Source organism: Anabrus simplex, chromosome 2, assembly GCF_040414725.1.
Source record: "Anabrus simplex isolate iqAnaSimp1 chromosome 2, ASM4041472v1, whole genome shotgun sequence".
NCBI classification, from domain to species: domain Eukaryota; kingdom Metazoa; phylum Arthropoda; class Insecta; order Orthoptera; family Tettigoniidae; genus Anabrus; species Anabrus simplex.
Window position 1 is genome coordinate 642,333,312 of NC_090266.1, and position 27,480 is coordinate 642,360,791.

The 27,480-nt window shown below is 37.5% G+C and overlaps 1 protein-coding gene across 1 annotated transcript in view; it reads left to right on the plus strand.

Annotated features, from left to right (window-relative positions):
• Positions 1-27,480, plus strand: part of HUWE1 (HECT, UBA and WWE domain containing E3 ubiquitin protein ligase 1) — a 1,366,532-nt gene that overhangs the window by 431,319 nt on the left and 907,733 nt on the right. The window contains exon 20 of the mRNA XM_068226019.1: positions 22,750-22,872. Coding sequence (XP_068082120.1) covers positions 22,750-22,872 — 123 coding nt within the window. The remainder of the gene's footprint in view (positions 1-22,749; positions 22,873-27,480) is intronic.

A 27,480-nucleotide genomic window follows, 5' to 3' on the forward strand; every position in this document is an offset into this window, starting at 1 on the left:
GCTCATAATTTCGAGTGTGTCCAATAACCTATTTACAATGAATGGATTTTTCTATAACTTCCTGGTGCCAGAGATATGCTGTTCTGGATATTACAGTGTGCTGCACAATACTGCACTAGATTTATACATCATATTTACAGGTAATAATAAGCTACATACTATTAATTATGTGTTCTTACCTTAAATAAACTACTTTTAATATACATACGGCAGATTTTTCATGACTTAACCTCACAAATAATAGGATTGTCCGTACATAACTATGTAAATAATAATAATAATAATAATAATAATAATAATAATAATAATAATAATAAGAAGAAGAAGAAGAAGAAGAAGAAGAAGAAGAAGAAGAAGAAGAAGAAGAAGAAGAAGAAGAAGAAGAAGAAGAAGAAGAAGAAGAAGAAGAAGAAGAAGAAGAAGAAGAAGAAGAAGAAGAAGAAGAAGAAGAAGAAGAAGAAGAAGAAGAAGAAGAAGAAGAAGAAGAAGAAGAAGAAGAAGAAGAAGAAGAAGAAGAAGAAGAAGAAGAAGAAGAAGAAGAAGAAGAAGAAGAAGAAGAAGAAGAAGAAGAAGAAGAAGAAGAAGAAGAAGAAGAAGAAGAAGAAGAAGAAGAAGAAGAAGAAGAAGTAGTAGTAGTAGTAGTAGTAGTAGTAGTAGTAGTAGTAGTAGTAGTAGTAGTAGTAGTAGTAGTAGTAGTAGTCAAGCTTGATATTTCCATTATTCACCCATGGATAGAGAATTGTTTCCAAGTTATACTAGTCCATTACACTTGCATCAATATGAAGATGAAGTTTGAATTCAGTTGGACAAATTGGGGCAAGAATTTGTTTATAAGAAGAGGAATTGGGGATTGTAATAATTTACGAAGGGAGATGCTCAATAAATTTCCAATTTCCTTGAAATTATTTAAGAAATCACTTAACTTGTTTGATAGAACATCTACCAGCTGGGAGACAGCCCTAAATATAGATCGGTGGTGATCTCCTTTGAAGGGAAAATACTTGAAAAGAAAGGAAGAGGAAGGCCAAGGAAGACATATTTAGAGTATATGAGAAACTTGATGGGATGCAAGAACTACAAGGAAGTGAAAAGAACAGCAGGATTGAGTGGAGAATAGTTGCAGCAACAAGGCTTAGCCATTAGTGTGTGATGATATGATGGCGATTGAGGATTTTCTTCTAATTTCTCCGACTAGAGATACATGAGGGGAATGACGATGATGGTGGTTGTGATGGAGTTATCATTGTATTTTATATTTTTACATCATGAGAATATACTACTATTTAAAATGTTACCATTGATATTATATTTCTTACGAAACATGTAAATATTGCAGAGAATAAAATTGTTAATCAAATGCTTAGTTTGTTGATAGTATACGTGTAAACTCGGTCTATTATACAGAGTTGCACCTTCACTGTTTCTACGTTTACATTTGTATGGGTAGGACTACTAGACACGAATGTTTCATATGGCCTTTTAAGGTCCATTGTTCCTGTCTGAAAAAACCTGTTTCGTTAAATAAACAATACAATAGCATCATAAATTTTGTTAAAGAAAATAAAAACTTCGATATGATTCAGGGTATTTCATTGACAGGATAGTCAATGGTCTGGACATCGCTGTTGATTATTGCTGCTCTTTCTATTAAAATATTCCATTGTTCAAATATTCTGTTGTTGGCATGCAATGGAGAAGATCATCTGATTTGCGTATTTCTACTTTTGCAATTCGTTTCCAGCATAGTTTCAAGAGAAGTTGTTGCGTCACTGTTTTAGACATTTTTCCACGTACTTTTGACACTTCAGCAATTAAGGGCAGTTTTCAATTCTGTTTGCACATATTAGAAAGATGAGAATAATCTGTCCAAATATCAAGTACATCTTCAATTCTGTGTATCAGTTAAACTGTAGTAACTAGTGTATGCCTAAGTACTGTTTAGAATATTTCTTCTTCTACTACCTTTTCCACTCTGTTGGGTTGTGGGTGCAAACTGGTTCGAACATGTGCGCTTTGCCCCTTTTTTTATGGCTGGATCCCAACCTTATGTGAAGGGATGTAATCACTATTATGAGTATCTGTGATGGTCTAAATATGAGGAGGAGAATGTTGGGACAAACAAAGACATCCAGCCCCCAAGCCAGAAAAATTAATCGGACATGATTAAAATCACCAACAACCGAGTTCAATAGCTGTAGTCGCTTAAGTGCGGGCAGTATCCAGTATTCGGGAGATAGTGGGTTCGAACCCCACGGTCGGCATCCCTGAAGATAGTTTTCCGTGGTTTCCCATTTTTCACACCAGGCACATGCTGGGGCTGTACCTTAATTAAGGCTACGGCTGCTACTTGTAGAGTAGTTGTATTATTAGATATTATCTTGCTTGCTATATTGTTGTCTAATCCTTTTTATATATCCATATTAAACGCCTGTTTTCATTTCTGTTAGTGTGTAATAATAATGATGATGATGAGAATAATAATAATAATAATAATAATAATAATAATAATAATAATAATAATAATAATAATCTGTCCACCGGGCGAGTTGGCCGTGCGCGTAGAGGCGCGCAGCTGTGAGCTTGCATCCGGGAGATAGTAGGTTCGAATCCCACTATCGGCAGCCCTGAAGATGGTTTTCCGTGGTTTCCCATTTTCACACCAGGCAAATGCTGGGGCTGTACCTTAATTAAGGCCACGGCCGTTTCCTTCCAACTCCTAGTCCTTTCCCATCCCATCGTCGCCATAAGACCTATCTGTGTCGGTGCGACGTGAAGCCCCTACCAAAAAAAAAAATCTGCCCGCGTATTTATTTTAATTTACATTTGTGTTGTTTCAGTCACCCTGTTTCATTAGCATATGCGTAAGTGGTACTGTAGTGTAGTTATTTTAAAATACCGTACGTACTTGCTTTCATCATCATCATCATCAATATCCCACTCCAGTCGCTTGGATGTGGTTAACAAACCACCTCCACTCCTTTCTGTCTTTCAACTTTTCCTGCTCCATTACTTCTGCCACATCCAAACCACCTTCTCTAATGTCCTTCCAAATCTGATCCATCCACCTTCTTCTTGGTCTTCCAACTGGTCTCTTTCCCTTAACTTCTCTTTCCAATTCCCTTCTTGCTACCCATTCTTTCCCCATTCTTGTTACATGTCCGAACCATATCATTCTTGCTTTCTGTATGTTCTGTACTAACGGTTCTATATTTAGCTCTTCTCTGATTTTAATATTTTGAATTCTATCTCTTCTTGTCTTTTTACCGATGTTCTTAAAAATGTCATTTCTACTGCTTGGATCTTACTATCTTGTCTCTTATTAGTTACCATCGTTTCTAGTCCGTATGTTACAATTGGTATGAAATACTGTCTATATAATGTTAATTTTGTTCTCTTGGGTACTTTGTCATCCCATAAAAGCCCTCTGACTTGATGATAAAATGTTGTACCTTTACTTAGTCTGTTATTAATTTCAGGGTTGATTTCATTACTTCCATTAATAATGCTACCCAGATATGTAAACTGTACTACATTCTCTAACTGTTCTCCATCTATGTTCACTTGGCTTCTCTTTTTCTCTTTTCCACAGTGCATGACTACAGTTTTCTTTTTACTAATTTCCATTTCAAACTCCTTCAGATTTTCATTCCAAATATCCAGTCTCCTATGTACTTCCTTTTTTTCCTTTCCCCAAATCACCACATCATCTGCAAATACCAAAGCATTCACTTCATCACTACTGATACTCTGTTTTACACGTTTTATGATTTCATCCATCAATATAATAAACAATAATGGCGACAGTGCACTTCCTTGCTTGGGACTTTTTTTTGTATAAAATGTTTCAGAGCCACCACTTTCATGATATAACATTTTAATTTTGTTAATTAATGGTTTTGGTACATGCCTTTTCACTAGGCATTCCCATACATTTTTTCTCTTACCTGTATCTCAAGCTTTTTCCAGATTCAAAAATACGAAGATGATTTCCTTGCTCTTTTCGAGATGTTCTTCCATTACCATTCACACTGTAAATATCAACTCTATTCTTGATCTATTTGGTCTAAAGCCATATCGTTCTTCCTTTGTGTTTCTATTATATCCCTCAGTCTTTTATCTATGACTTTCTCCATTATTTTTAGCCCATGTGATAATAGGGCTATACCTCTATAATTTTCACATTTCTTCCTATTTCTTTTTTGAACAGTGGTACACTGCTTCCTTGTTGCCAATCTTCAGGTATCCTTTCATCCTTCCATATGGCATCACGGGGTCTGTATTGCCACTGTAGTTCAATGTTTCCTGCTGCCTTAATCACATCAGCATTGAATTTGCCTTTTCCACTTGCTTTACCATTGGTCATGGCTTACACTGCCCTTTCAAGTTCCAACCATGTTATCCAGATCTCTTCTTTTTCTCCATCTATTATTTCAATTTTCTTATCTCCTTTTTCCTCCGAGCAGTCATCTTCATAAAGTTTTTCAAAATACTTTGCCATCACCTTCTGAAGACCCTTTCCGTCGTGTACTATGGATCCATCTTCCCTCTCTAATGCCTTGATTTTTCCTTGATTTATTCATTTCGGTTTTATTACTCTGTATAGTTTCTGATTTCCTCGAGTATCTTGCTCAATTTTGTTGGTAAACTCTCCCCAACATTTCTCCTTTTCTTCCTTGATACTCATCTTTACTTGTAGTTTCAATTTTTTGTGTTCCACATGTAACCTTTCTATCTTATTCTCATCCCTCTGACACATTTTTTGCTTTTCCATTTCTTTCTTTACCTTGTTCCTTTCTTTTATTTATATTTTGTTTGTCCACCACCTTGTCTCCTGAAATGTTTGCTTTTGTTTTCCCGCATACATCAGTTGCTGCTTCCACAAATGTCTGTCCAGAATTGTCCCACTCTTCTTCTCAATTTCATATTTCCATGTTAGGCAACTTCCTTTTTTGTACAATATTAGAATGCCATTCTTTTATCCTCCTCCTCCAATTCTCAAATCCTGATCTTTGGTTTCTTCTTCAGTACAATTTTAGGAATTTTTACTTGTTTTAATTAGGGATGTTTACTTGTTTTAATTCCACAATCAGTAATCTATGATCACCTTCTGTAATTGCTTTATTGTTCTGAAATCCTTGTGTATTATTTATATATGAGAGAGAGAGAGAGAGAGATTAGGATTTTAACAGAGGGCACGATTTGAGGTAGAATTCCCTCAAACAATGTATAGGATATGGTTGGTAAACAAGGAAGGGGAGAAGGTGTGGAGGACAGCTGGGTTAATGTCTTAAGGGGAACGAAATTGAGGGCCGAAGGGTCTAGTTACGGAAACTGTGTGAACTACGGAATGGTGATGAAAGTACGTGGAGCATGGAAGTCAAGTAAGAGTGACAACTGTATGGAAAGGGTGTGCTTTATCGTACTTTTTAGGTGAATACAGCAGACCGTGCTAGTGTTGCTGTCGCTGCATTGCATATTAATACAATAACACTGTTCAATGAGCAGTGCACAAAATGTACATAGAACAAAAACTGTAAGATATCCATTTTGCAGAATTATATTTGAATTGTTTCCTTTATTGTGCCATGTGTGTACATTACAAGAATATTTGAATAGAAGAAGCTGGTTAGTACACTAATTTAATGGCTTACCAGGTGACTTGGCCATGCGGTTAGAGGCGCGCGGCTGTGAGCTTGCATCCAGGAGATAGTGGGTTCGAATTCCACTGTCAGCAGTCCTGAAAATGGTTTTCCATGGTTTCCCATTTTCACACCAGGCAAATGCTGGGGCTGTACCTTAATTAAGGCCATGGCCGCTTCCTTCCAACTTCTAGGCTTTTCCTATCCCATTGTCGGCATAAGACCTATCGGTGTCAATGCAACTTAAAACCACTAGCAAAAAAATAAAAATAAAATGAATGGCTCAATGGTATCCTCTGAAAAAATTTGAACATCAGTTATTCTGAAATGACTTGCAAACTATTGAGATATAGTTGAAACTATTATGCATTTCACATTGTCTGAGACATACACAAAATGTTTTGTACTCGCCCATGAAGGCGTTTACTTGTTGGAAACCTTGGAGAACTTGTGGGACGATTTTGCTGATTTGTACAATAGCAACTCTTTCCTTATGTCCTATGTATGGAAGAACTGGCACTTAATTTAATGAAAGACTAATTTTCCCACAAGGTCAAATCTGTAATCTCTGCTGCATCCAAAGTCTGTGTGTCTGATGATTGAGTCTATGCTGTCCAAATATGTGGAAAGTATATTCCCTTAAATTTTTTTTTCCAAATCACATTGTCTCTGAGTCAACCTCTTCTACTTAGAGTAACAGCCTATATACACATGGTGAAGTTTATGTCGAGTATCGGGTGCCTTTCTTCGTGCCATAATCTTTAATGAGGGTAAATGTTACCAGTGGAGGCTGATCACTGTGAAGGGTGTGAGCACAGTCAAAGTAGTTAACATATTTGTCACTTTTTTGTACTATGTAGCCTGCTAAGTGAGCACTAAATCTGTTCTGTGAGTTTCCCTTGTAAGGAAGAGTTATTTTTTTTCTCATTCCGCGAGTACTATATTTTCTTTAATTTTGGCCTCTGCGAGATTTTTAATTTCTTATTTCTTATGTTCACTTCCTTTAGCCATTGCGTGGATGTGACTAAGAAATGAAGTGAGGGGGAGAGTCTATCATTAATTCACAGTTTGCGGTCTAATTTAATGCGAGTTTAGTAGGATTGTACACAGATTGCAGAATTTGTAAATGTAAAATTTCTCATTCGAAGGGTGATCGCCACATTGAAGGGAACGCAAAATACCAAAATGGTGCTCCAAAGGATCTTTATTAAATTTTGACAGCAGTGCATGCCTAAATCCTCTACTTCACAAATACTCCACCATTTCCACAGTACATTTCAAGGTTACTCTAATAATTTCAGAGTTCTTGAAGGTGCAACTGTGTTTTTCTGAGATGTACGATTTTGTGTGATGGAAAACCTTTATAAAGCCCTTTTGCGGATAACATGGAGTTCAGTATAACTACAAGATGATTGATTTCTCTTGTGAAAATTTCCGTGTTACTGTAGGGAGTGATCTGAGTTTTTTTTTTCTCTAGTTGTTTTACGTCGCACCGACACAGATATGTCTTACGGCGACGATGGGACAGAAAAGGGCTAGGAGTGGGAAGGAAGCGGCCGTGGCCTTAATTAAGGTACAGCCCCAGCATTTGCCTGGTGTGAAAATGGGAAACCACGGAAAAACCATTTTCAGGGCTGCCGACAGTGGGGTTCGAACCTACTATCTCCCAAATACTGGATACTGGCCGCACTTAAGCGACTGCAGCTATCGAGCTCGGTTGATCTGAGTTTACCAGATGTTAACTGGGAAGGTAATGCGAATGGCAGAAAGCGTGACCAACAAATTCTGAATAAGTTGATCTTGGAAGGACAGCTGAATTAGAAACTGATGGGACCAACTAGAGGAAAAAAGCATTCTGGATGTGGTTCTGATGAAACCAAATGAGCTCTATAGAGAAACTGAAGTGATAGATGGTATAAGTGATCAAAAAGCTGTTCAGATTGTAGTTGAAAATAACGGCAATATATAAGTAGGTTCTGAAATTAGGAGTATTGGGCATTATCACATGGTTGATAAGAGAGTCATGAGGAGTTTAAAGAAAGTAATCATGATCAGTGTTAAATGGTGAATAAAAATGTGATCAGCTTATGGCAGGGTTTCCCAAACTCTTGTTCTCTGAGGTCCTCTGAACATATCACATGCATGTGCATGAACCCTTTATCTGCAGAATATAATACTGCATTCAGGAGGAAAAAAATTAGTGATACACGTTTGATTTTATTTGTATAATTTAGGACTAATATTTACTTTGAAAGGTTAATTTAACTTAATTTATATAAGGATAATTTACAAATTCACAGAAATTATAAAACAATGCAACACTTGGCTAATAATTACAACAGTATGGATCAGGGAACTTACTTGAAAAAATTCACCTGTTTTGATTGTTGCCTCAGTGGGTCGGATGGTGCTTTTCTCCAAAGACGAAACGTTTTGCAAGCGTAGTCACTCGAAGCTGAAGATCAGCCTCTACATTAGCTCTGTTTCTGTACTTCACTTTCACTTCTGAGAGAGCAGAAAACTTACACTCGCACAGGTATGTTGTCATGAAAGGCATTAAACGCAGTATTTCCTTTATAGAATCTGTAGGGTACAGGGCATGTACCCAAAAGTCTATCAGAGATGTGGAGTTGTGATTTACTCATGGAATTTCCTGGAGTTAAACATGCTACTCCATCGGATTATCTACCCATATCGTACTTCAATTTATTATTCACTTTCTCTCTGCCAAGATACTTCGGCAAGTTGATCTTCCTCAAGGTAAGGCAGTTCATATTCAGTTTCAAAGAAGGGCTTACTGATCCACGAGTTTTCTCAACCAGAGGTGAAAATATGGTCTGAGTGTGGATACTAGTAATTCTAAGAGTCTCGCAGTTACTTCACTTACACTGCCTTGTAGTATTTCTTCTTTCTCCGCTGGTGACTTGTACCGTCTATCGGCCAAGTTAACTCATTGGGCCCGAGCCACGGAACCGTTCCGTGCTTCGTCTCGGTGGACCAAATGCCGGACCACGGAACTGTTCCGTTGTCTCATTTTACTACGTAATTCAACTTTTCCTCAAGAGATGGCAGAGTGGGTTGCATTTGTGATTTGTGTAGGGATTCTTTCTTTGTAATGTTATATGCTCTTTGCTAATATATATCGATAGTGTGCTTGGTAATATTAGTTTGAGGTGGGCTATCTCTCGACTTTGAGATTCGCTTGTAAACAAGATGGCTGCCAGTATAGAACTGATATTCACCGATATATAACCCCTTTTAGGAAGTAATGATGATTAGGAATGTATTTTTTCAGTGAAATTAGTAGTAATATTAGTACTAGTGTGAGCAATGCTCCTGGAGAACAAATAGATGTGGAAATCGAAGAGGAAATGCAAAAAGAAGGCAGTGTTACAGCTCAGCAGGCGGACTGAGTATGGACCTGTGATGCTAATAAAATAAAATGTTTTACTGTATTCCTTGTTCCGCAGTTTGTGGTATGAAAGCCTTCTGTTTTCATGTATATTTAAATCTTTAATGGTCCTGTAAGTAAGAAATTTCTCACGACATGAATCGACACTATATTTCTTCCAAAATAATCCCAGCGCCAATGCAGTTTCAATCCAACAAATATGCATATACTGTACTCAAGTTATACAACAGTGAACACATAGTTCCTAAATTTAGTATAAAGGTCTAGGAGTTGTGTGTGTACAATAAAATTTCACTCTTTAGATACTTGCAACTTAAATTATTACTGCGGACCCTTTGGATTATCGTCACGGAGGAGTCCGCGAATGTCAGTTTGGGAATGGCTGGCCTATGGGTTGTGTTTAGAGCAGTTGTTGAGGGGTGTGAAAACAAGTGTGTAACTTTAAAAGTGGTAACAAGTAGTGAAGATTCTCTGTACTATAACAGAGAGATAGTTTATGAAGGTGTTGCAGGTTAGAAAGAAATAGTTGGGAGTGATTATGGAAGTAAGGAAATTTTAATATCTCGTGTCATTGTTTCAAAACACCATGTTAGACTAATCCACAACCTATTACAGGTTGGAGAGAGAGAGAAATTTACAGGTGAAAAACGTGTTAAATTCCCTTCATTAAATTGAAACTATTACGCAAACAATGGAAATCATAATCAACATTTTACCAGAAATATTCCAAGTTCCAGAATGCAACGTTTCGAAAATTTTCAGGCTCGGGCAAATAGGTCTATGTTATTTGTTCTTCAACTTGCATGTTAAGAAGTGTACGTCTAATTGCCTGTTTACTGTTGCCCAAGTCTTTCCCAATTCTTACTTTAATGAGCTGTCAGTCAACAAATTCCAGTGAACAAAATTTTATTTAACAAATGCCTGTCTTTGTCTTGGTGCTTGTCAATCAGCTTAGAATTCAGCTTTTAACTGAGCGCTTCTTAACATATGTTACTGACATAGTTCGGATTCAAGAGCAAGATTTATGCTTGGTCTTAACACAAGAGTAAAAGTGATTCACGCTAGTGAACGAGATAAATTGAGTGTACTGCTGATTATGAAGATGTTCAACATGTATGTATGTTGGGTATTCAGCCCGAAGGCTGGTTTGATCCTCTGCAGCTCCGCCAACAGCTGTCAGATAGCCTAGGTGTCACTGAAGAGGCGTACTGGGGAAATGAGTGCGGTAGTTTCCCGTTGCTTTCCTCACCGAGCCAGCCGCTGCTATTATATATCAGTCTGCCAAGCCCACTGAAATGTATGCACCAACCGACCCTATGAGCGATATCTTCACACCATTCATAACAGGGACTGGCTGTATAAGCAATGGTATTACTAGTATCACTCATACCTCAGTCAATTTCATATTGTCAAAGCTAAGGATGAGATTGAGACAGGTCAATGAAAGTAACAAATTTGATATAGCCCATACCAGAAGACATAGTGCACTGTAAACACTATATCTCGCCAGCAAAGGCATATGTTCAACATATACAAAACTAAAGTGTATGAGATTTTAAAGAAACAAAAATTGGAAGTGGTGGGAAACTGTGGTAATGGAAAAATAGAGAGAACGTAGAAAACTGAAAACAAAGACATTAATGAAATAGTGTGGCATTGGTTTGTTAGTGTCAGGACAAAAAATTATTGCATTTTGGGTCCTGGGTTACTGCAATGCGCTAAAAACTTGACTGGAAAAGTAGGCAAAACTGAACTCAAAGCATCTCATGGATGGTTGGAGATTTCCCGCAAAGGACATTGGTTAGCTTTTAACAAACTTTGACCGGGCGAGTGTGCCACGCGGTTAGGGGCACGTGGCTGTGAGCTCGCCTCCGGGAGATAATGGGATCAAACCCCACTGTCGGCTGCCCTCAAGATGATTTCCCGTGGTTTCCCATTCTCACACAAGGCAAATGCTGGGGCTGTACCATAATTAAGGTCATGGCTGCTTCCTTTCCACTCCTAGGCCTTTCCTATCCCTTCGTCGCCATAAGACCTATGTGTGTCGATGCGATGTGAAGCCAATTGTAAAAAACAAAAAAAACAAAAAAAAAACAAACAAACAAACAAACAAATAAAGAACAACTTTGTGGTGAATTGAGTAACGTCAATTGTGAGAACATTGTTGAACGGATTTCTGAACTACCTTCCATAACTAAAGGATACGAACATGAAAATGTAGCAAACTGTGAGACGGGACTATTTTTCTGCACGTTACTGAATAAATAGTTGTTTTTGAAAAGTGAGATGTGTATGGGAGAAAAATTGTCCAAGGAAAGATCAAGTGTTATTTTTATGTGGTTTTATGATGGATGATGTGGAGGAACCCTTGGTGTTCGGTAAGGCTGGTAAGTCATGATGCTTCAAAAACACTGACCTAAGGAACCTACCTTTTGATTGGAAATTCAACAAAAATGACTAGGATGACATCACAGATCATGGAGGAATTGTTAATTGCATTTAGGGGGAAAATGAAATAGCTAAACCAGCATGTTTTGCCTTTTTTGATAAAATAACATATCACCCCCACGTTGACCTTGACAACGTACGACTTGCTTGGTTCCTATTAGAGTTGGCGTTACGTCACACCGACACAGATAGGTCTGATGACGATCGGATAGGAAAGTCCTAAGTGGAGGAAGGAAGCGGCCATGGCCTTAATTAAGGTACAGCCCCAGCATTTGCCTGGTGTGAAAATGGGAAACCACGGAAAACCATCTTCAATGCTGCTGGCAGTGTGGTTCGATCCCACTAACTCCTCGATGCAAGCTCACAGCTGCGCAACCCTAACCGCAAGGCCACTTACTCGGTGTTTGGTTCCCTCCAAACACCACAAGTGTTACTCAGCCAATGAGTCAGGGTGTCATTCACAATGTTGAAGTGCATTATCATAAACTCTTAATGCGATCTTCGTTTGCCAACGTGATTTCTATGCCATCTGCCTCTGAACTAGCTAAAACCGTGAATGTGCTAGATGCGGTATTGTGGATAAGCCAAAGTGTAAAGATGATGATAATGATGATGATGATGATGATGCTTGTTGTTTTAAGGGGCCTAACATCGAAGGTCATCGTCCCCAAAGTGTAAAGAGGTTGTTACCAGAGACAGTTACGAAGTGTTCCAGAAAAGCTGGGTTTCCAACAAGAAAAGTTGTAGGTACGGTAATGAGAAAAATGAGGATAAACAACAAGAATTACGGTAAACCCATTTATGCATAGGTAGGTTATTTTCAACCCATCAACTTATGCTATCCTTCTTTTAGGCTGCCACATTGCCGACATTTTAAGATCGATTAAGTTAACCATAATATATATCATCCTACCTTTAGGCGGGAATTTGATTCATTGTTGGCATTATTGTTGATCTGGTGTCGGTAGAAGAAAGATTGTCAGCCCTATGCACGTGGTAGAATAATGTAAGTAGAATTGACAACTATTCTCATTGGCATGTTATTCACTGCATATTTACTATTTAAAACTTCAATAATGTAATAAATAATTTGATTTTCACAAAACTTGCTTAGAATATCCAGTATTTTCAATAGAAACTAGTGTGGGTCGGTAATGGCCCACTGGGCAGTTACCCGAGAACTATCACTGATTTTCACATGCGCTTGATAATGACCATATATTTAGTTTAAACGTTACGTAATTAGCATTTCTAATTGCTCTGTAATGTATTGCAGAGTACAGCAACTAACAGTTGCAGAAATTCTAGATGAGCTCAAAGCGGCCAATCCTTCAGATATCCCCGACTCAGGTTTTGATATCTTTATTGGGTTGCCTGAATATGGAGGAGAAGAAACAGATGCTGACTCTGGTGATGAAGATTGTTCAGATCCTGACAGACTAAATTGTGCTCAGGTTCAAGCGCCGTCAGAGTTGGTGATGCAGTTACTAGTAAAGAGTAACTTCAATTCAGAACTTCCTCCCGAATTCATTGATGATCCTGAACCACTTACGGTTAAATGAACAGGTTGATGGTAGTAACTTGGACACAAATTGTACTAATGGGGCAGCTAAATCTTACTCTTTCAATTGGGAAATAGGTGATATGAAATTCCCACGCTCTTCTCCATCCAATGTTCGTTATCCAAATCAAAGAAATTTTACGACCCAATCACACCCTATAGATTTTTTGGATGCATTTCTCAAAGTGGGTGCAGTTCCTCAAATATTGATATATACCATTGGCTATACCTCTTACACTAATAATCCAAAGTTTCAATTATTGTTGGAAGAGATGTTATCTTTTCTCGGCACACTTTTTCTGAGTGGATATGTACCCCTAGCATGAAGAAGGATGTTTGGGGAGAACTCATATGATGTTAGAAACGAACTTGTTCAGAACAGCATGCATACAAATAGGTTTGAGGAAATATTCCGATTTCTTCATATTTAAATCTAAATATTTGTAACAATTTGAATCTCCCAGCAGCTGACAAAATGGGTAAATGGAGAAATTTTATAGGTCATCTAAATAAGTCAATTTTTATAAATGCTGCCAATGAAGAGTATCTATTGATGAGTCTGTGATCCTGTATTGGTGTAAGCAATTAATCCGTGGCAAACCAATTTGTTTTGGCTTCAAATGCTGAGTAGTGGCTCAGCGGACAGGCTGCTGTTTCAGGCTGACATTTACCAGGGATATAAAGGAGGAGAAAGGCCGGAGAAAGGAATGGGATTAGGTGAAGTAGTAGTGATGCCATTTGTGGAAATTCTTTCCGAAGTATTTCCTGGGACTGCCTTTTCTTTTTATTTTGACATTTTTCACGTCGGCTATGCTTCTGTGTAGGATCTCTGAAAAAGGCCATCATACTACAGTAACTCTCAGAAGCAACAGAATGGCCTATTTCTGGTAAACCTGTCATTGAAAAGAAAAAGCGTGGTTACATTGAATCTTGTTTTGATAAAGAACATATTGTGATAATTTTCTTGGAAAGACAGTGGTGAAGTTAACATTATTTCAATCAGTTCGGTGTAGCTCACCGTCAGGTTACAAGATAGTCAGCCAACGGGGGAAAATGAAAGTCAAACAACCGTATGTTTTCCGTAACTACAACCAAAGCATGGGTGGAGTTGATCTTGTGAACCATAACGTGTCTGATTTACGAATTTCAATTCGTGGCAAAAAATGGTACATTCCTATTTTGTTTTGGTTGCTCAATTTATGCATGAACAATGCCTGAATTCTTAGCAGAAGCTATATTATGTCTCTAGATTCCGTAACTTTCTGTTGGGAAGCAACCAAAGCAATTCTCTACAAATATGGCACAGCTGCTAAGGGAAGAGGTCGACTTATTTCGCTTGACATTATCAAGGGACGCCAGAGGAATGGCCATCGAGGTCATTGCTGATAAGTAGAGCTGGGATTTTTATGTAGTATCAAGTGGCATAATATGTACATAAATATATAACAAAAAGCACCAAAATATGTAGCAAAATATGTAGAATGGGCAAAATATGTAATATCATATAATTAATATAAACTTACCATTTTGTCAGTTACAACACACTAAACACGCTTTATATTACATTTTGCAGCACAGTGAACAATTAACTGTTTTTCATTGTTTTTTGGAGTCATATGAATATATCACACGCATGTTCAATAGAAACTTATTATTTTCAACACTTAAAGCGCATTTATTCCTTAAATTTTTTAGCACAGTGAACTATTAAGTATTTTTCGGTTCTCTAGGGTCATGGAAAGGCGTTTGTCACTTAGGATGTTCTTATATGCAGAGAAAGGTATTTCAACATCACATGATGTAACTGGGGCAAATTTTAGGAGAGTAATTTTCGCTGCAGAAATGTCCTCGGGAGGATAAACGTCATCTCCATTTCTCCATATAGAATTCGGCACACACTGTGATATGTTGAATAACCAGGGTTTCTCTTCAACACTTTTTGCAATTTACTCAATACACTTGCACCAGTTTCCCTATGTACAGCACTTAGTTTTTCAATAGCATCCTCTATGATGGCAATAGAATCTTGCAGTGGCAGTCCTGATGTTTCTATACGTTTGATGGTTTCTGGAAGCCAGCGGAAGTTGCCCCTGATATAGGTGATTGAGGAGACCACTTTGGAGTCACTAAAGGCAGTTTGTGAATCACTAATAGATACAGCATTTTCAGGATCAAAAGTATCTACCATAGTATTTATAGCATCTAGATGCTCACTATAGAATTTAACTGCTTGTATCCATGTCCCCCACCTCGTTAACACTGGTTCCGGCAGCAGTGGTATCTCTGCCAATTGCTGTTTGTAAGATAGCACTCGTGGAGCTTTTAGAAAAACCTTTTTTGTTGCTGAAATTAATCTATTCACTTGTGGAAACTTAGCTCTAACATCTTCGGCAATATGTTGCAGTCCATGAGCCAAGCATGTAAAATGGAGCATATTGGGATAAAATACATTCAAAGCAGTTGCAGCCTTAAGCATATATGCTGCAGCATCAGAATACATCACTAATACCTTTTCCTCTTTCACCTCAGTCAGCCACAGATCTCTTAATCCATCATCCACAAATCTCGAGTGATTTGTATAGTCTAGCTCTTCACAGTACATCAAACATGGTTTTGAGGCGCTGTCAGGTTGTAGCTTCTCCACCACAAGATTTGCAAAAAATCTACCCTTAGCATCTGTTGTTTCATCAATGCAACCCATATGAAAGAATTTCCTATATGCTGTCTTATGTTGTGCATTACCTCATCGTAGTAGACTTGAAGATAATTCTTGTGTAGTGTTGATTGGTTAGGAACACGTTGCTTGCAGTATTTTTTCAGAAAAGGTGTGAATTCAGGCACTTCAAGTTTATACTATGGAATATTGGCTGTAATCATTGCACTGCATACGTCTTTATAAAAAGGGTTACTTGAAGGTGAAGGCTGCATCTGTGTTAAAAGGATTTGTTTCTTTTGTAGACCTGTTGGTTTTTTCTATGCAGAGCACTTCGTGCATGTTGTTCAAGCTGGGATTTCATGGAACATACGATATGTTTGTGGCATGCTTGGCACATCACTACTTTGCCATCAGTTGCAAAGGACTCGTCAACTGCAATCCATGATTTTAACTTTGAAGCCAGCGAGGACGCTACTGGTGTCATATTGACTAGAGGAAACTGATGTTCATAAACTATGTTCTTCAGCTGTTCAAAAGAAACTAAAACCTAATTGAGACATTTCAAAGGAAGACAGCTCTAACAACAGATTTGGAAATTCCTAAGTACATAACAAAGAGGTCACAGAAATGCGCTTAGAAAAATATTCCTGGAAACTCCAACATGAAAGTGGCTAGTTGTAAAGCAATTAACTCTAAAAGGGATGAAAGATTTAAGACTGGCACATGTAAAGTAACAGTTTTCCTGCAGCTAATTGTAACATTTAGAGTAACCTATTTCGCAAGGGTCTCTACCTGCACCTATAATCCTCTCAAATACCTGTCACTCATAATTACCTTAATCCCCCTGTTGAGAGAACAGACAACAGCCCCACATTAAGTGTGAAACTTCAATTCAGCAATTTATTATATATGAAAACAGGAAAACGCTAAAATATGTAATTTTATGTAATATCACTAAGAATATGTAGAATTCCCACAAATATGTAAAATGAACTTCGGTAATAATAACCCTAATATAGTGTTTTGTGAACATATGACTTTTCCCAGCACCTAAATAGCAAAGAACAAAATATGTAATTACATAGAAATCCCAGCTCTACTGATAAGTCAACAACCTAGGCGCCGATGCAAAATTTGACGCAATAAAACAGTGAAGGCCTGTGCGAGGTGTAATGTTCCCCTTCGTGATAGGTATTTTGTAAATTACCATGAGTGAGTCTCAGTTCCACTGTCAGTTATGGAATCTGAAGTTACGTGTTTTGGGTACTAAATATTGTTATAATAAAAATGAACAATGACAATTGAAAGGTGGGGGGGGGGGGGCACATTTTTCTGTAAGTTGAGTTTTTTGCGGAATAAGGGTCTATATCATCTCAGGTTATTGCATGCGAATTATGATAGTCATAACTTTAACAGAAATAGGTAATTTGTCTGTTAAACTTCTTTGCTTGGAAGAAGGGTCTATGCCACTCATTCAAGATGGATGCCAGTGTGTTGAATGTTTCATCCAACGAGTTAAAAATCTTGAATAAAACCTGAAAAACTAAGATAAATATGGATAACTGGAAGGATAATTAATGTAAAAGGAAGCGAAATAGGGGTGAGGCTTATACAACAACGGAAGGCGTTATAAAAGAAGCAAAGTTGAGGCCACAACAGGTGAGTAGAATAAGGGTCTATAATAAATAGGTTATGTTGTGCTAAGGAAGATCCTTAGACTAAATTTGGTCATTGTTACATAATGCCTCATACAAACCATTCATTTAATTATCATTACGGTAAAATGGTATAGACTGAGCTCGATAGCTGCAGTCGCTTAAGTGCGGCCAGTATCCTGTAATCGGGAGATAGTGTGTTCGAACCCCACTGTCGGCAGCCCTGAAGTGTGTTTTCCGTGGTTTCCCATTTTCACACCAGGCAAATGCTGGGTATGTACCTTCATTAAGGCCACGGCTGCTTCCCTCGCATTCCTATGCCTTTCCTATCCCATCGTCGCCACAAGACCTACCTGTGTCGGTGCGACGTAAAGCAAATAACAAAAAATATGGTATAGGGTATATCATTATAATAATTTTCTGCTTCTTCGTTGTTTCGGGGCCGTGTGTATGATCCAGAGTTCTGTAACGAGAATGGGTGTATTCAGCTCACTGACTGTGAAAAGGAGGAGTAGTGTACAGAATACTATACCATGGACCTTAATGAGCAGTCTTTGTTTCTTGTGAATAAGTGCCTCAAAATCTCTGAACCGAAAAGGATGTGTAATCAGAGAACAGATGCCACTTCACGTCGGAAACATTCTTTTGAATATCATGTTCCAGCAAAAGGTAGTGACAGTAGTTCACTGGCAGGTATGTAAAATAACTTTTTCAGGTATGTTTAGTCTGTCTGTCCAGACTTCTGACTTCAAAGACGCGAAATGTTGGTCAAAGACCCTAAATTACTGAAGGAATGTGACTGAAGTTTTCTGAAGGTGACCCCACATCTGTGTTTATGCGAAGATGCCACAATTTGTGTATGGGACCCACACCAGGATTACTTGACATGAGAATTGGAAAAGATCCAAATGAAAACAACTCTGTTCTGGGTGATTTCTAACAAAAAAGCAAACTTTGGGCATAGAGGATTTGGGCATGAGGAGATGAGCTGCCACCTGTCAGTGGAGGGAAGGTGTTGAATGACATTTTTACACAAATAAGCTTGAGTGGTGTCTTTTAATGGTAGGGAAGATCATAAGATGAAGTTGGATTTCATAGGGGTAAATTTGGACGAATATTAAATTTTTGGAAGAGGAGTTTAAGATAGAAATAATTTATCAAGGGAATTTTTTTTATAAATCTTGAACTAGTTTGAAATCCTTTAAGAAGGGAGAATCTGCCTCCTAAGTGACAGCCCTAAAAACAGATCAATGATGATTGATTGATTTCCTGTAATTCAGGAAATGTTTCAGTCAAATTATCAATTACATTGCCACTGTTAACTCATCTCCTACCGCTCAAGTTGGCCGTGCGGTTAGGAGCGCGTAGCTGTGAGCTCGCATCCGGGAGATAGTGGGTTCGAACTCCACTGTCGGCACCCTTGAAGATGGTTTTCCGTGGTTTCTCATTTTCACACCAGGGAAATGCTGGGACTGTACATTAATGAAGGCCACGGCTGCTTCCTTCCCATTCCTAGGCCTGTCCTATCCCATTGTCATCATAAGACCTACCTGTGTAGGAGGGATGTAAAGCAACTAGCAAAAAAAAGAAACTTGTTTCCTTTTTCTTTCTTACTCTCTACAAGCTCATTAAGTACTAACTGTGGATGTGTCAGTAGTTGGACCTGGCACTTTCATTAAATCTATGAATAAAAATTTAATTGTTCCGTCATGAACTTGCAGTGTACACCCTTTTTCAACCAATCTTTTTCGGTAGTTAGAAATTACATCATCAGTAGTAGAAATGGGCTTACCTCTAAGAAATTATTGATTAGATTTGAGGCTCACTGAAATGTTTTATACATCTTAAATCGGTTGAAACCTTCCTAAGCCACCGAACCTTAAGTTTTTCATTTTTGGGAAGAACAGACGTAGGAACAGTGTCCTCTCCTGGGGGTTTAATTGGACTTGCATCCTTTCATGCTGCAATGACTACTGATGTGGAAAGAAGTATAGACACCCGAGTTAATACATTAATAAAAAGTTTATCCATTGACCTACATAGAAACAAGCTACACCAAAATATAGCTTATTTTATTCTACGTTTAGTTATGTGGAGTAGAGATTTTTATCTTAACCAGTTAAAATTTAAACTCAGGTTGAACAGAAAAGTTTTGTTTTGTTTTTTCTTTTTCGAATGGAGCGCTCACTTTAAAAATTCATACCTTTAAAATTATTGATGTGATTGTTACCAAATTTCAGTGTCTTACAGTAACTCATTGTTGATCAGTATACCAAGCTTTTATTTCATCTGACATTTTGTGAAAAAAGCTTGTTGTCAATTTTGTAAAACAACATTTTCTTATTACTAGGTATTTGTAGCCGTAAAACATTCGGCTTGTTATGAAGCTCATGAGAATGTCAGGCTAAAATTAAAAAATGGCTTTTTGCCAGCATGCAATTTTTGATTTTATATTGATTTATATTTGAGTGGTTTTGAGAGAAGAAAGCAGCGTATCCGCTGAGCGCTGTTGGCCTGTTTGCCACACCAACTGAATCTCTGCTCTATATCAGCATTGAGTCATGTGGGGCTACTTTTCGTTCAATGTGTAGTGTTGTGGGCGAGAAAGTGGAATAAGTGAATAACATGCTAGGTGACGAAGTGGTACTTTCCCCCGTCACCTGGAAGTGTAAATACAAAACGTTTCAGAAGTTCAATGCATCCCTCTATTACTGTTGATATATTGAAGAGAGGATGCGCTTTGAATAAGCCTGAGTGAGGATAAATATCAATCACTTGGCCAATAATATTGAATCTGGGACCCCTGTATCCGAAAACCAACACGTTCGCCGTTCATCTATGGAGTCTGACAAAGAGTAAAAAATTTGTTGGCACACTCTGCAGGGGCCTAAACTTTCCCGCCCAGGAAAAGCCAACGATGAAGGATAAACACGCAACCTTTACATTCCTTTCAGAACAGAGCAGTGAAGATTCTCACAGTGCCTTTCATTTTGACTGTGATTGTCATTGTTTAATGAGAAATGACACATTTTGAAGAAACAATGAATTCTTCTCTACTTCTAAGGGAAGTAAGTTTCCAAATAAATCTGCAAAGTGCACTGATGCATTGATCAGTATTGAAACAAAGAGGTCCTTATAAGCCGGAACTTACGGCGAAATACGAGATATACTATGTAATTCTGTCATTGATATATCGAGCACTAGTCCAATAAAGGTTTTAAACAACTGATGAAACAACAAAAAATATCCACTTATTGTACAGTAGGGAACACCAATTGATGTTCAGTCTGGCAATGTCACTGAGGTTTCCAGGCCCATGTGCATTGTTCTAGCCAGCAGGTAAGCTGCTTTCTTCTCACACAACCACTCAGTTAAATATATAATAAACAATTGCATGCAGACAAATAGCAGTTTTAAATTTAGTCTTACATTCTCATAAGCTTCATAACAAGCCAAATTTATTACGGCTATGAAATGAAATGGCGTATGGCTTTTAGTGCAAGGAGTGTCAGAGGACAAGTTAAGCTCACCAGATGCATGTCTTTTGATTTGACTCCCGTAGGCGACCTGCGTGTCGTGATGATGAAATGATTATGAAGACGGCATATACACCCAGCTTGTGTGCCAGGGGTATTAACCAATTGTGGTTAAAATTCCAGACTCTGCCGGGAATCGAACCCGGGACGGCCTGTGACCAAGGGTCAGCATGCTAACCATATAGCCACGGTGGCAAGGGTCAGCATGCTAACCATATAGCCACGGAGGCTGACTATTACAGCTATGATCACTCAATAATGAGAGAATGTTGTTTCACAAAATTGACTACCACCTTTTTCACAAATATCAGATGGAAAAAAACTTGGTGTACAGATTAACAATAAGTTACTTCAAGCGGTATTAAAGTTCGGTAACGATCATATCAATACTTTTAGAATTACGAATTTTGAAAGTAAGCACTCTGTTGGAAATGGAAAAGATACCGGAACCTTTTCTTCAACCTACATTAAAATTTTAAATGGGTATAAATTTCTACCCCACATAAACGTAGAGTAAAATAAGTTTAAGTTTGGTGTGTCTTGTTTCTATGTGAGACAAAGGATCAAACTTTTATTAACGAGTTAAGTTGAGTGTCTATACTTTTTTTCCACGACAGTAGTCATCCTCCATCGCAGGTTAGGGTTGCAAAATCTCAGATACATGAAACAGTACTACATCAGATTTGTTAGCATATTACACAAATATAAAAGAGTAATAATAGTAACTGATCAAAAACCAAAAATATGCAGCTAATTTAACATGCCTTTCAAGCTCAAAATCTTGAATATGGCTCTGAAATGTTCATTATCAAACTCCACATGTACTGAACAAAATTTAGTTAAAACGTAACACAAACACAGATTTATAAAGAAATAATATTACACATATGAAGATAACTTTCTTATAAACATAATTACTCATCAGACATGAACATGAATATATATTATGTAAAAGCAGCAGTTGCAAGTGAGAGAAGTAGATTCTATCCCGCGTTGCTGACCAAGGCATTGACCATGATGGTCAATGTCTTTCTTGTTGACCTCGGTTTGAATGCCTCTGTTGGCAGTCCTGTAAATGGTTTTCTGTTGTTTACCATTTTCACACCAGGCAAATGCTGGAGCTGTGCCTTAATTAAGCCCACAGTTGCTTCCTTCTCAGTCCTAGCCTTTTCCTATCCCATTGTCGTAAGTCATTTCTGTTTTGGTGGGGCATAAAAAGAAATATGTTCTGGTTTTTGGCCATCTGTTAAGATCATAGGCAATTTTAGGGATGTTAATTGCATGGTATCATCCTTATCTTAACTAGCAATTAAATATTCAAAGTTCAGAGCATAACTATAATAATTTGTAGAAAATTTCAAAGTCTCTGTTCTTTATAGGATATAAGAATATCTCGGAGACTAATGCTTTGAAATACAATTTCTTGGTATTGTGACATTGCAAACTATACTAAGACCTGTGGATGATGTTGCATTACATAAAACATAGAATATTGACATCTAACCTGTCAATTTTCATTCACTGAAATATATTCTACAATCTTTTTAATGTAATTTTCTTTCAAGCCTCGTGTGAATGATTATGGTGCTGTATAGTTGCTCTTATGTGATCCTTACTCAAAAATGGTAATTTGGTGTTTTTAAAATCCCTACAAGTGTGACAAATCTTTTATATTTACTTTGCATCCTGCTTTTTGCTTCACATTATTGTGTTTTTGTGATAATTAATTGGTCATTTGTGACATACTTTGGCTAAGTGGTACACTATGTCAACAGAAAATGTAGTTCTGTAATAATTATTTGAATTGAGTTATGAAGGTGTAATTTTTCTTCAATTTTTCAGTCTGCATTTGAAAGTGTAATGCTGATGTGGGACAGGACGCCATTACCAGAATATGGCCCCCGCATGGCTGAATTAATGTTGGCAGTTTTGAAGCATGTCCTTCAGGGTGAACAGGTAGCACAGGTGAGTTTACAAACTTCCTGAATATTGTTCATTAGTTACAGGGTGTTTTTTAATTACGTAAATATGTCCATCAGATCATCTTAATGTAGGGTGCATATTATTTTTTGTGTATTATTTTCATTGTAAACAAATAATTAAAGATGAAGGTTGACATCATATAAATGTCAATTTTGTAATCTTGTATTTACAGTGTATTTCATTCATTTTGGGACAGATCTTAACTGATGAGTTAAGTAAAGAATGTGGTTCTTTCAGTCCTTCAAGAAGCTAGAAAATTGGAACGAGCAAATTTATTCTCATATTTGCCTTTAACAAAGTATTTTTATATCGTAAAGTATGAGTTTTCTGTAGGTCAGTGGACTAAACACAGCTTAGTGGGGTAATCAGATTTTTCATGTAAAGAAGATTCAAAGGTGGGCCTTCCTTCATATGGAAAGTAATCCAATTACCAAAATTGGTGAAGACCCACTTTATTTTAACAAAGAAATAAGAGATTAAGGAGGAGGTTCGGGTTGCAAAGAGATAAAAATGGTTGTTGAAGTAAGGAGAGATTGAAGGAACTTGCTTAGGAAATTAAATTTGGTGAAGTCACCTAAGAATAACCTTTCCTTTATACACAGGGGCTACTATTGCAGCTCTCCATTAATTTGCTCCTTCATGCAAATAGTAATCAGATAAGTATTTCAGATTTGGCACTACATCCCACTAAGTGTCTTTAGTTTATCTGCAGAAATCTTGTCAATTCCAGCTGTTTTTCTAATTTTCAACTTTTGTGTCTTATTGTAAATGTCTTCGTTATCGTAGGTAAATTTCATCACTTCTATAGTGTCAGTCACTTCCTCTATCTGGACATTCTATTACAGACATAAAACTGAAAATTACAGGCCAGTGAGTTTGGCATGTATTGCATGTAAGCTTTGGGAAGGTATTCTTCCTGATTATACTAGACAGGTTTGCAAAATTAATAACTGGTTCGATAGAAGGCAGATTGGGTTCAGGAAAGGTTATTCCACTGAAGCTCCGCTTGTAGGATTCAAGCAAGATATAGCAGATATCTTGGATTCAGGAGGTCAAATGGACTGTATTGCAATTGACCTATCTAAGGCATTTGACAGGGTAGATTACGGGAGACTACTGGCAAAAATGAGTGCAATTAGACTGGATAAAAGTGACTGAATGTGTGGCTATATTTCTAGAAATCGGAGAATTAGAGTAGGTGCAGCTTTATCTGATCCTGTAATTATTAAGAGGGAAATTCCTCAAGGCAGTATTATTGGACCTGTATGTTTTCTTATATATTATATAAATTATATGAGATAAGGCTTTTTGTAAATGTTACACTGTATAGAGTAATAAGTTACAAGATTCTGGGCAACTGCAAAAAAGACCTCAACTATGCTGTGAGATGTACAGCAGGAAATTGTATGATGATAAACTGCATTAAAAGTCAGGTTGTGAGTTTCACTAATAGGAAAAGTCATCTCTGTTTTTTAATTACTGCGTTGATAGGGTGAAAGTTCCTAACAGGGATCAGTGCATGTACCTAGGTGTTGATATAATGAACGATCTACATTGGAATGATCACATAAATGGAATTGTAAATAAAGGTTACTGATCTCTGCACGTGGTTATGAGGGTATTTAGGGGTCGTAGTGAGGAGGTAAAGGAGAGGACTTTTATGTCTCTGGGAAGGCCCCAACTAGGGCATAGCTCCAGTGTATGAAACCATCAACAGGTTTACTTGATTCGAGAACTGGAAAAATCCAAAGAAAAGAAGCTTAATTTGTTCTGGGTGATTTCCGACAAAATAGTAGCGTGATAATGTCCAATAACAGACCAACTATATTGGTATTAAAAATGGTAGCGTCATGAATATGTATCAGAATTTGGGCTGGGAAGACTTGGATGAAGGGAGGCTAACTGCACAACTAAGTGAAATGAGACAGTCTCTCATAGTGCATTGGCACTGCCGGTGTCTCCAAGTAGCCTACGCAGTAGCCTCCACGGTATGCAGTAGCCAGGCGTCTTGGTGGGTGTGCTATTTACCAACTGATGAGCCCAACTTAGCACACTGGGGCGAAACGTTGGCAACCAGGAATGAGTTAGCTGGAAAATTTATAATGTCCAATGACGGACCAACTACATTGGTATTATAAATTTACTCATTCGGGACAAATATTTCAGGTTCCCTTTGGGAATCAACATCTATATCATAAGTGGTACGTTCCAAGCTGTCAGTGGACAGATGGCGTGGAATGACATTAGTACATGAATAAGTTTCAGTGGTGTTTTTAAAAGTTGGAAAACCGAGCTCGATAGCTGCAGTCGCTTAAGTGCGGCCAGTATCCAGTATTCGGGAGATAGTGGGTTCATGGGTTCGAACCCCACTGTCAGCAGTCCTGAAGATGGTTTTCCGTTGTTTCCCATTTTCACACCAAGCAAATGCTGGGGCTGTACCTTAATTAAGGCCATGGACGCGTCCTTCCCACTCTAGCCCTCCCCTGTCCCATCGTCGCCATAAGACCTATCTGTGTCGGTGCGACGTAAAGCAAAAAAGAAGGTTGGAAAGATCACAATATGAAGGCAAAGTTGGAATTTAAGAGGACAAATTGGGGCAGATTTTCATGTATAATCAGGGGAGTTGTGGTTTTGAATAACTTACCAAGGTAGGTGTTTGATACATTTCCAAATTCTTTGCAATTATTTAAGAAAAGTCTAGGTAAATAACAGAAATGGAATCTGTCAACCTGAGCAACTGCCGTAAATGCAGGTCATTTGTGAATGATTGAAAGCTTTTGATAGGGTAGAAGATCATGGGAGACTACTGACGGAAATGAGATCTATTGGGATAGACAAATAGTGATTGAATGGGTGGTCAAGTTTCTAAGAAAACAGATCTCAGTGAGTTAAGAGTACCATAGGTGAAATGTTTGTATGATCCTGTAATGATTGAAGCATTATTTTATCCTGTAATTACGACAAGGGTTTTCCACAAGGCAGTATTGTTGGACCTTTAAGTTTTCTTAACGTATGGAAATGATACGACTAAAGAAGCTGGGCTGAGTGGCTCAGGCAGATGAGGTGCTGACCTTCTGACCCAAACTTGTCAGTTTCTCTCCTGGCTCAGTCCAGTGTTATTTGAAAGTGTCCAGATACATCAGCCTTGTGGTGGTAGATATACTGACATGTAAGAGGACTCCTGTGGGACTAAATTCTGGCACCTCGGCATCTCCAAAAGCCATAAACATAGTTAGTGGTACTTAAAGCAAATAACATTATTGGTATGAAAACAGAGAAATACTTAGTTTAAGTGAGGATATGTTATCAGGGATGTACCAGAAGGAAAGGTTCTTGACAGTTAAACAACTTTATATGTACAATATAATTAGAGAAAATACTGGAAGCCACAATAAAGAATTGTAAATGAACATACATATGGAACAAGACTGAGGCATATAAGTTATTTTCAGGTCATTGGATACTACAACAAATATGGATCCAGAACACTGCAAGTTGTAGTTCCTAAATTTTTGAACAAGTTGCCCTCAGAATTGACTCGCTTGAAAACAAAATATCAACTAAAAACATATGAAACTATGGATCATAGATAATAAAATTTCAATTTAAATATTTGTTCATGAATGAAAAATGTACCAAAGACTTGTCTATTTTGAATGGTACTTTCAGGGATTGAAAAAAACTCTCACCCCAGGACAAAATTACAATGCTAATGTAAATACACAAACCTTATTAATGTCGTAAACAAGAAGAATTGCAACAATGTATACAAATGTGAAACAACTACACCGGCAGATAACCACATCAAATGCTTTGCAGGTGTAAATAATTGTGATGATAATGCATAATATCTTACTGCAAAATTGGCAGATGTGTTTTAGATAAGTTATAAATAAATAAATAAATAAATAAATAAATAAATAAATAAATAAATAAATAAATAAATAAATAAATAAATAAATAAAAATTGTTGTTGTTGTTGTTGTTGTTGACTAAAGAACTAGAATCATGTGTAGGACTTTTTTGCGAATCAAGTTATATTGTGTAGATTAATGAATACGTTACAGGATTGTGAGAATCTGCAAAGAGATCTCGGATACATTGTGAGATGGACAGCAGGCAATAGATGGGGTGAAATGGTAGGTTGTAAGTTTCTCCTAGAGGAAAAGTCTCTCTCAGTTTTAATTATGGTGTTGGAGTGGAAATACCTCGTGGAGATCTCTGCCAAGTACCTAGATGATGTTAAAGATGGAAGGTTCTTTGTTGGTGCAATCACATTAACAGTATATTATATATGAGTTTGAATGGTTATGAGGGTATTTAGGGCTTTTATAAGGATGTGAAGGAGAATGCATATAAGTCATTCGTAAAATCCCAATTGAGGCATGAGTGAGAGAGAGTGGGCTTGCCAGAGATAGAACTGAGATACTCTAGTTATGTGTCTGCCCTAATAAAGAGAAAAATGTTCCTGTTAACATATACCTTATTTCTTACCGTCTCGAGATATACATTAAAAAATCTTTAAAGAAAAATTATTTACAGGATGTAATGGCATAATTTAACAGTCTACATAGACCCTTTTCACCTGAA